The following is an 11,414-nucleotide window of genomic DNA, read 5'->3' as shown; positions in this document are numbered from 1 at the left end:
AAAAACAATTTGGAATTTAGTAAACAGTGAAACCAGTAGGCAAAAGAACAGGTCTGATATTATTCTACATTATGGTAATAAAATTATTACCAAGTCTTGTGATATTGCTAATTCGTTTGCCTCATATTTTGCTACAATTACAGAATACAATCTTGAAACTCATTTTGGCACATCGTTGCCTTCTTCTTGTACTACCTCAAAAATGTGTAACAAAATATTTTTCTGTTTACCCGTAACTCCAATTGAAATAAAAAATACAATCGATCAACTAAAAAATAAACCTAGTACTAGTATTGATAACATATCTGTAAAAATAATAAAACTGATATGTGATCATATATCGATTCCTTTAACCCATTTAGTTAATCTTTCAATAACAACCAGCCAATTTCCATCCATATTTAAAATGGCAAAAGTTGTTACAATCTTCAGAAAGAATGACCCTCATATTTCAAATTATAGACCAGTATCTGTCCTTAGCATAATTTCCAAAGTAATAGAGAAGGTTGTATACAACAGAATGTTAAATTTTAAGAAGAATACAATTTATTAACTCCAAACCAACACGACTTTAGATCAAAAAAGTCCACACTCACGGCTGCATGCAGCTTGTTTGAGCGTATTTATGATGAATTAGATAGTAAAAACCACGTGGCAGGACTATTTTTTTTATCTATCACGAGCTTTTGACTGCTTAGACATAACATTTATTCGCAATAAATTATATAACGTAAGAGTGTTGTTAAAATGAAAGAATCAAGCTCAGAACCATACACGACAAATAAAGGAGCACCACAGGGAACCGTGCTGGGACCGTTATTATTCCTAATTTTTATTAACGACCTACCAGATCACATAAGGGCACTTATAATATCAATGTTTGCTGATGATACCTCGTTAATAGTCTCTGCACGTACACTCGAGGAATTAAAAATGACAGACTGCTTTATACGCTGGTGTACTAACAGACTAATATTAAACATTGACAAGACGGAAATTATTTATTTTCATTCATATAACTCATCTACCTATGACTATATCTTAACCAGTGGCGGCTTTTGGGGGTAGTCAGGATAGGCCGGGCCTACCCAATAATTTTAAGAGCTTTAAAATTGAAAAACATATATTTAAAAATTATGTTAGTCTGTTTATGCTTGCTGTTTAGGCACCAGACGATCGGGCCTACGATGACCATCGTTGTCACTTGTAACGTAATTATCGAATTGTAATATAAATTTTCTTTTAAATTATGATAAAAAAATATGTAACATAATCTATAATTGTAACATATTTTTAAACAAACAACACAATTGCAAACAAGTGCACGGTTGCCCAAATAAATTTAAAAAAATTTGAAGAAAAAAAATCACATTTGCGTTATTTCTATATCGCCTGATTGTATGCAACTTATATATGTGAGATTATTTTATAACTGATACATAAAAATTAAGTTTTTATGACGCTTTACCAGGTTGCAGTAATAGTAATGTTGATAGTGAGTGTTTGGACATTGTTGTTTCACTATTGGAATCGCCATTATCTAGAAGAACTGAAAGTGATAAAAAAAAATTATTATGAATGAAAGGCATACTCTAACATTGCGAATTGACCAAAAAGATGGGAAAAAGGTGCATACTTTTAATTGCTCTTGGTATGATATCTACAAATGGTTGTCTGGAAGTATTACGAAAAACAGACTATATTGTTGGCCGTGTTTGTTATTTTCTAATAAGAAATATGTATAGAATTGTGAAGGATACTTTGATTTAAAAAATATGTCTGCCTCCTTAAAAAAACATTCCAGTTGCAAGGAACATTTAAGTAATTTGCTGTCCGTTAAGGATGTACAGAAGAGGGCGTTTTCTGTTCGCGATTTGCTAAAGTCTCGATTTGCTAAATGAAAAATCAAAAATCGCAAAAATTAGATAAATGAAGGTTAATATTTCTATAATGTAGTATAAATTTGTATTAATTGTGAAATTTGGTGAAAATACATTAATTTTTATTTCATTAGACAGTTTATTTGAATTTTAATTACTCTACCGCAAAACGCTCAAATTAATGATTTTTTACCATTTTCTCAGTCCTGTAACTCCCATATGCCTTAAGTCTACAACTTCAAATTTTTACCCCTTATTCTAATCATTAGGAACTAACATTCAGCCAAATTTCAAATTTTTACATGCTTGCCCATCAGAGATATAAGGGCTAAAACTGTTAGAAAATTTTCAAAAAATTACATTTTTGAGATTTTTTTGAAAAAATTGACTTAAGTCTCAAAGCTCAAACTTTTTTTATTTAAAGTATGTATGTATGTCTTTTCCAGAAAAAAAAACAAACCATTATCAGCTTGCTTTATGTTGTTAAAAAAATGATGAAAACAGAATTTAATCAGTTTACCTTTTCAAACTTTGAGGTCCATTTAGGGTCTTAAGGGTAGTTTGTAATTAAATAATGCTATAAACCTTGTTTTAGAGCATACTTTTACAAACAGTTTGGTTTTTGATATATTGTTCTAGGACAAATCTAAGTGAAAATATTGGCTAAAGAATGAAGTCATGTTTTTCATGAAAATGATCAACACAATAAAACAAAAATGGCTGCCATCTGCAAAATAAAATTTTTTAAAAATAAAATTAATGCAATTTTATATACTCTATGAACTGAAGATTAATTGGTAGAAAAATAAAAAATATTAAAAATAGTCAAGCAACCAACTTAATTTATATTGGACCACTTCGTATGGATTGACCCATGAAAAAGAATATAAGAGTGCAGTGTCCAATTTGGCCTGGACTGATACAAATTATCACTCTCTAATCTGAACTATAAAAGCATGTTATCTTATGTAAAACAATCTCTAAATACTGGGGGACAGCCTAAGGAACAGCTGATAAATAATAATTCATTTATGTATTAAATAAAAAAATTGTTTATTGTATCACAAAGACACATATTACAAAATCAAATTTTTATGGTTAACAGAAATAACATAGTAGTAATCATTTTACATTTAGGTATTACTGTTAAAGCAAATCATATGAAAAAGTTAAATTCTTATTCATTAAAAGAGATTAATATTAACTTAAATCTCCTGACTCGAATGAAACTGATATAGAACACAATTATTATAATTTACCACATAATACTTTCACACAGATCAACCATCTTGAGTTTCCATACTTTCATCTCCCTCTGCTTCCATATCCTCATCTTCATCTCCTTCCTTCCTTTCTGGGGGGTTCTCATAAGCCTTATCTAATGGGGAAACCACAATTCCATCCCATACCGTTAATTCTTGTGCTATATTTGCACTTCCTTCCAAACCAAGGATGTGTTTATATCCACCATGAGCTAAAACTCTAACTACTGACTGGGCAGTTAAACAACAAATATCCTGCTGCTCTAAACTCATTGTTGTATGAATTCTTAAACTAACCCCTTCACAGGGGTCAGTGATACCTGCCGAACCTGGAAGGAAGAGGCCAGCTGCTAAAAGTTGGAACACTCTTCTGAAAGCAACATTAAGAGGCAAGGCTTGACGACTGGGATTGTGCATTATAGCAAAATGAGCTAATAAATCCAACATCCAAGGTGTCAATGGCTCAAAACCTTCATTTCGACTTCTTACATCTCTCAATAAACGAATCAAAACTTTGATTGATGAATGACGAGCATTTTCCTCAAACCACCTGCTGTGACGGATTGCTGCCAGATGGCTTAACATGATTTTTTGATCTAAATGAATCTCAGGATCCAATTTTCTGATATTATGATGTAATGTAGTAACCATTACCCTTACACATGCAAATGCATTACTAATTTCTATACCCCTTTCATTAGTGGTATGTGCCAGTTGTTCACCCTTTTGTACTATTTCATTTTTCATTAAATTTCTCAGATCGTCACGAACTTTGTTACCAAGGGCTTCGACAGCTTCACGGGTAGGAAGAGTTTTCAGAATGACAACAATATCTGCAATGTTGTGCCCTGTAATCATAGTACCCTTTTTAAAAGAACCTACTTGTCGGACTTCATCAAGTTGCTAAAATAAAAAAAAAATCATATAAGAATCATATATATGCACTAAAAATAATCTTAAATGTGAGATATACATGTACACCAACAAATAGACACAATATTGTTCTATATATTATTTCTTTTAAAGCTCATTGCACAACATTATTGATATTATTACATCCTCATAATACAACCAACTACTTAGAAATTCTCGAACAATAATTTTGGAATTATTTTAGTTATTTTTTAGCGTAATCTAAGTAATAAGAAACAATGCTTTCAATAGCACAATAATTACATTTGCTAATAGTGGATTTAACAAAAACATATTATAGTGTACCTGTTAGAAACTATGGGAAGTCCTAGAGAAAACTAATATAAATATTACTTTGATACTCTGAAAGAAATAAACAGAAACCCTACCTCTAAAATTAAACTGGGAAATAAAATATTGGAAGGTTTCCTGGTCAAAAAAGGAGTTCGACAGGGATGCTGTATATCTTCAGTATTATTCAAAATATATACATTGATGAACTCCTAAGACAGAGGAAACAGAACGATACAATGCTTTACACATTACATTACACAGATGATGAAACTGTTAGTGCATAGGACACGGAAGATTTAGAATATGTCAAGGAAACTTATCAACAAATATAATTAAAAGTTGCACTGAATACATATACTTGAGAATTAGGATGAAATGAAAAAAATATAAAAGATTGAAAAGTAAAAGAAAAACAAGTGATAGGAGCCCTGAATTTTACGATAAAAAATATAAAGAGAAGATACAAAGAGACGAATCTACAATACAATATTAAAACCAGTGTTACATATAAGGTAGACATATGGCGATTATTAAAAAAATATATTGTCACACTATTTGATGCTGAAATGAGACTTCTGGAGAAGATATCAGTTAGAACACACAAGAAATGACTTAGGGCATAGAAAAACAGCAACTTGTGTTGTGCTAATTAGATGGAGGACAGAAAGCAAAATCCCTAAAAAAATAGACTGGCCCTCACAGAGAAACGGAAACAAGTAAGACCAGCAACAACATGGATGAAGGGCATCGCTAAGGCTATGCCCAAAAGAAATTTTAGGGGCGAAGTTTACCAAAATAGAAAAGAAAGGGGATAAGGAACGGAAAGGCATAAAGTACAATGAACACAGTTTTAATATATCGCTACCTAGGAAGAAGGCAGTTATATCATATTTTATTTAACAAACAATGTACTTGAGATATGCCATCCTTTCTCAAAAACAAGATCTGATAATACAATACTTTCTGTAAAAAATAATGCATTATTTTGCGTTGTATCAGTCTTATAAAGAAGTTGAGGATCCATTTAAAATAAGTTGTACAATTTTTTTAAGTTATGTAAATATTTTACTAAATTATTAGAACTTATTGAATCTTTGAACAGAAGATTCAATAATTACAAATTACAAATGTACATGTACATGTGGCAACATAGACTTATGTGGAAAACGCTAAAAACACTAATTAACAATAATTGTCAAAAATTCCCTTATCGCATTGAATTTAAGGTTCAGAATCAGTTATGCATTCTGAGTGACAAAGTTGAAATGGTGCGTCAGTTTGGTGAGTATTTCGTCTCTAGTATTCAGCAAATTGTTGAAACTATCGACTCTGAAGAACTATGGAGTTATGATAATCAGAATTTGTATCCTAGTATACATGAATTTCGGTTACTGTCACTGAGCGACTTGGCAGTCATGGTTAAGTCGTTAGATAATAGAAGTAACATTAATGAAATACTAAACTCCAAAATATTAAAAGAGTTTTTTGTAACTTGTGGTCACGTTATCTTAAATTTTATAAATACTTCCCTTAGATCATCAAAAATTACAGATTTATTAAAAATCAGTACAGTTGTTCCAATACCAAAAGTTAATAATACTATTAAGGCGGATGAATTTAGACCTATAAACATACTTCCGCCCATTGAGAAATTATTAGAATTGGTAGTATATGATCAAGTCATGGATCACATTGATAAAAATGAAATCTTCATGAATACTCAGTCAGGTTTTCGTAAAAAGTATTCATGTGAAACTGCACTGCAACTTTCACTTTGTAAATTCAGGTCTGAATTGGACAATAATAATTATGTAGTAGTAGTATTCCTTGATTTAAAAAGAGCGTTTGAAACTATTGATCGTAATATACTTCTCACTAAATTAGAAGGCTATGGTATTGGAGGAAATGTTCTTGAATGGTTTAAAGATTACTTATTGAATAGAAAGCAACAAGTGAGGATTGATGATATTACTTCTTCTGCAATTAGTGTTAATATTGGGGTACCTCAAGGTAGTGTCTTAGGACCCCTTTTATTTATATTGTATTTAAATGATATAAACTTGTTTGTTTCTTCTCTATATCTTGAGTTATATTTCCTTCTATTCCCATACGTTGTTTTATTACATCGGCATACGGATGCCAGCATCAAGACTCCCCCAAAAAGTAATAGAATGGCAACCGATAGGTCGACGGAAAAGAGGAAGACCCAGATTAGAATGGCAACACGGCGTAAACAAGTCCATGAGCGAAAGAAATTTAACAACAAACGACTGCGAAGATAGGAAGAGATGGTGTTTAGGTATCGAAAGACGTTCTAAACCGATGTATATATATATATATATATATATATATATATATATATATATATATAACTTGTTTGTTAAATGTGATTTCTTTAATTTGTATGCAGATGACACCCTACTTGCATGTTTTGATTCTTAGAAACTTAGAAAATGCTGTATCTAAAATGAACTCAGCATTGCAGTCTGTTAATCAATATTTAAAGATCAACAAACTAAAGTTAAATGTGTTAAAGACAAAGGCTATGATAATAACAACGAAATACAAATACTCAAATATTGATATTAATACTATTAATCTTCAAATTCACAATGACAAAATAGAAATCATTACAACAATTAAGTACCTTGGTTTTAAATTGGATAATTTATTGTCTTTTAATGACCATTTTAATTACCTATTAAAAAAGATTTCTAAAAAATTATACTTTTTTTCAAGAATATCTAAAAATTTGTCAACTGCAACTAAAATTAGAGTTTTTAATGCGAGTATTCAACCTCACTTCGATTTTTGCTTGTCAGTTATTTTTCTCTTCAATTTAAATCAATCGGCCCAGTTGCAAAAATTACAAAATCGCGGAATGAGAATCATTCTTGGTGGAAACAGATATACACCTATAGCAACAATGCTTAGCATGCTGCAATGGGTTTTAGTTCAACAAAGGGTCTTTTACCTTACAATGTTGTTCATTTATAAAATTCTAAATAATTTGGCCCCTGCTTACTTTTGTGAGTTTATTACACGGAATTGTGATATTCACAATTACCCTACTCGAGGAAAGTGCAATTTACACATTGTGAAAACAAAAAGGACGGCTTCAAGAAACTCTTTGTTGTTTAAGGGTTTTGATCTTTTTAATAAGCTTCCTCAAACAGTTAAAAGTTGTTCATCTATACAAATGTTTAAAAGCAAATTAATGGACCATATTAAAAGCACCAATAGTTAGGTAGTTGTTTTGTTGTCATGTTTTATGTTATATATTATTGTTTTATATTTTTTTTTTAATTTTTTTTTTTATAAGTAGATACTATATTTTAAGTGTAATTGTTATTTTTATCATATTTATATGAATGTTATAAATTGATTAATTTTGTATGTATTAGGGCTTTCCCTATTTTTGAATCAATAAACTTCTTCTTATAAGAAACATGTGGGTTCAATAATTAAATATTTTGAAAAAGAGTGCCATAATGGAGGTCCACTAAATCCCTAATACCAGTAACCTCCATGAGAGCGGTAAATAAGAATAGTGATGTTTATAAAATTGATATCTTGTATGTTACAATGTGTTGCAGCTGCTTTAAACTAAGATATTTCTATTGTTTCACTTAAACATTAAGCGCAAATCTGTAAATGCCATTACTCAAAAGCCCAACAGCATTTTTAGCAAAATATAAGGACAATAAAGATCTTTTGTTTACAAAACTTGTTTCTATAATTTTAGTAATTTGCCCTTGCACATAAAATAAATACAATATCTAGAAAAAAATTGTCAAAAAAGTAAACTTAATTTAGAAATAGCAATATTTGTGTACTGTTGCTAGTAATATATTATATTGGCCACTCACTGTATATTGACTATTAAGTCTATGCTGATTAATCCATGTGAATACTATCTTGTACAGTGTTACAGTATATGGCTATTTGAATACTAAATAATTATTTGATATCGTAAAATCACATTTGTATTAAGTCTCACTTAACCATATTTGCTTTTATTTGGATATGCCCTGCCCCAGATCTCGTCCTAATTTTAAATTAAATATTTTATTTATAAGAAACACCAAACCAAATACTCATGTTAAACTATAGGAACAACTCTGCTTCTTTGCTTCAATTAATGTTTAAGAAACTAATCACAAACCTTTTTTTGTTTTTGTTAGTCCTCAATTAAAAAATGCCAACATATTAAATTATACACAAAATATATCAGTAACTGCTTTTACATAAAAGACAACTAATTCTATAATTGCTCTCCATTAAACAAAAAATCTAAAATACCATAATTTCTTACAAATTGAGGTTATGTTAATAATATAAACAATATTAAACTTACACATGCATCGAAGTTTCCTGGTGCAACTACCAAATTGTCCAAAACTGTCTGAATTTTAGTAACTAAGTTCAAAATAGCTGTTTGTTCTCCAGGTGTAGGTGACAGATCGGCGTTTCTTTTTAATAAAGCTTGAGTAAAAGCTGTGTCGTCTGGAGCTGCTTTGGTTCGAGGAAATGAAGTTTCGCAAAGTGCCAGATCAAATGGATGCCTCGGCAAAAACATTTTGACTTTGAATGGAGGCCGACCACCAACATTCCGGTTCATGCCGCCCCGGCCACGCATCCCACCTCTAGCCATCTTTAAGCTATGGAAAACAGTATTATAAACTACTTACCAATTCATTACTACATATTATTAGGGTATGTTGTACTTACTTCTGTATTTTGACGGATTTAAGTTTACAAACAAAAAGAAACTTCGGCGTTACCGCTCTCAGATCGATTAAAAAGAAAATGAAAGCCGGAATGACAACTGCCACCTGACGTAAGTGTCAACTGTCAACCTTCAACCTTGAATAAAGTTCCGTTCCAGCTAACAGAATACGTTTTATAGGTCTCCATACAGAATACGAAATAACCTTGTTTCTAAACATATTTACCATCTAAACTGAGGACATTGAGTAAATAAAATGTCAGATTAATATTCAATGGTATAAATTGGAAATATGCAATTATACCGATTTTTCATTTCTAGGTCCTCACTTTCACACTATGGAAGGTATAAAAAGTAATAACGTTCAGAAAAAATATTATCAAGCCAGTTTTATACAAGTCTATTAAGTAGCTATATTATTTATTTTATTTTACAATCTGATATTTTACGATATGATTTTACGCCAAATGTAGGCAACTAACAGTCACTAGTTACGGAGATGGATCTGAGTTTCTCAATATTTTCCTAAAATCACGCATACAATTCAAAGTAGATTGATTTAATTATATGATTACACACAATCCTAAAAAGCACTAACTAAAATAATTATCATCATTAATGGCGTTAGAACTCCTTGTTAGTGTCTGCTGCGTTTACTATTGCCTTCCATGTTTGTCGGTCCTGTGCCACTATTTTCTATTGTCTCCCTCGCATTATTTCCAGATCCTCTCTGACTACGCGGTTGATGTGGTTTTGTGTTTAAATAAAAAAAAGAAAGTAATTGTTATTTGTTCTGTGACCAAAATTTACATTATTATATTATTTAATACATTAAAATAAAACGATGACGCCATCTATGACCATAATAGAAAGCCCAAATTCAATTTAATCAATTTTAAAAATTAAGCCACACTTTTGTTCAGAATCAGAATGACTCTCTCTTCTTTCGAATATTTGTAACGTGATCATATACAGTGTAAATCTATTATGCATTTATCGTAATTTTTAATTATTAATAGATAATATTATAAAAAAAATATCCGAACATTCTTCCTGACTATCCTCTACTAAATTTTGATATACTAAAAATTGTGATAATTGGTTTCTATAATCGATCTCGCTTCGGTTCAACTAGTCTTTAAAAGAGGGCGCCATCAGTATTCGAATTAGAGCACAGAGAGGGATCAAGGCAGATTTTATTAGCGTTTTATGACAAAGATAAGCTAGACTTATATTAGAGTAAATGTTAAAACGGCAAATAGATAATAGATGGTAGAAAGTTTTAAGCTTAAGATGGTATCAAATTATAGAGACGAAAATAAACCGAAGAAAAAATGTATAAAGTTATAGTCTAAAATAAAAGTTTATTAGTTTTAGATCAAGACAAATGAGAATATAAGTAAGTAGTACAATTTAAATAATTTTAATAGAAAATATATATCTGCTCCTTCAGCTTTTACAGCTTTGTGGATGCATTTCAGCATATATTTAAAAGTTATTTTATTTTTATAAAATATACTGGTCTGTTCTACAATGTATTTACAAAATTTAACAAGGTGGGTTTTTTTAACTGTTTAAGGCATGGTATGTTTTTATCCAAGAAATATTTCATTATGATTTTCGGCAAGTGATATTGAGCCGAATCTTATTATAAAACTATTTGATGTTGACATCTCCACTTTTCTTTAGGTAATCTTGAAAAAAGCTCTTGAAAATATCTCATTCTAGCTCAGATTTTCTCTTGTCTAATCACATCGTAATATCAACATGGCAATACTAAATAAATATTTTTTGTGATCTGTTTTTTTCCACCCTCTATAAATCGTTTTATATAAATAAGGGTTTAGTTTATTCTCTCTTATTAAAAAACGTTATCCCATTTATTCCCTGTTTTTTCCTTCCATCTTTCCTTTCTTTGTTTATCTGAAATGTTCCTTTGTCTCTTGTCTGTTTCTGAACCTTTCGAAATCCTACAGCTCCTAAATTTATACCATTTGACCTATTTTGGTAACTTCGGCAACTTCTTAATTCGGCATATTACGTCATTTATTCTCTTTTTAATTTCATACCGACCTTCCCATTCTTTTTGCAGTTTAGGAGACAAGCCTCGACGACGTTGTGGATTATAAGGAAAAACAATATCACCTACTTCATAGCTTTTATTTTTGCATCGACAATTTTATAGATCTTTCATTCTGTCACTGTCTGATGGATGTGTGGGCAAGTTCATGAATGTTGTTCATTCTTAATTTCAGGCGGTCGACATAATCTTCGCTTGCAACATGTTCTTCGGAAGGTCTGCAGCCAAACTCTAGGTCGCAGAGCAAACGAACTTCA

The 11,414-nt window shown here is 30.6% G+C and overlaps 1 protein-coding gene across 1 annotated transcript; it reads right to left on the bottom strand.

Annotated features, from left to right (window-relative positions):
• Positions 1-2,908: 2,908 nt before the first annotated feature.
• Positions 2,909-9,194, bottom strand: LOC140441266 (interleukin enhancer-binding factor 2 homolog). The gene is made up of 3 exons (XM_072531876.1): positions 9,080-9,194; positions 8,706-9,009; positions 2,909-4,045 (listed from the first exon to the last, which is right to left on the bottom strand). The coding sequence occupies exons 2-3, from the start codon at positions 9,000-9,002 to the stop codon at positions 3,161-3,163; spliced, it is 1,182 nt and encodes a 393-aa protein (XP_072387977.1). The 5' UTR covers positions 9,003-9,009; positions 9,080-9,194; the 3' UTR covers positions 2,909-3,160.
• Positions 9,195-11,414: the final 2,220 nt, after the last annotated feature.

The sequence above is a fragment of the Diabrotica undecimpunctata genome, chromosome 5, assembly GCF_040954645.1.
Source record: "Diabrotica undecimpunctata isolate CICGRU chromosome 5, icDiaUnde3, whole genome shotgun sequence".
In the NCBI taxonomy this organism is placed as follows: Eukaryota; Metazoa; Arthropoda; class Insecta; order Coleoptera; family Chrysomelidae; genus Diabrotica; species Diabrotica undecimpunctata.
The sequence above is the reverse complement of the archived record's forward strand: the minus strand, read 5'-3'. Positions and strand labels throughout refer to the sequence as shown.

Bases quoted from the DNA above. Each gene is read 5' to 3' on its own strand.
- LOC140441266 (XM_072531876.1), bottom strand. From the start codon at position 9,002: ATGGCTAGAGGTGGGATGCGTGGCCGGGGCGGCATGAACCGGAATGTT. The intron at 4,046-8,705 runs GTAAGTTTAATA...TTTTTATTTTAG, and splicing joins CAGGAAACTTCGATGCATGT to CAACTTGATGAAGTCCGACA.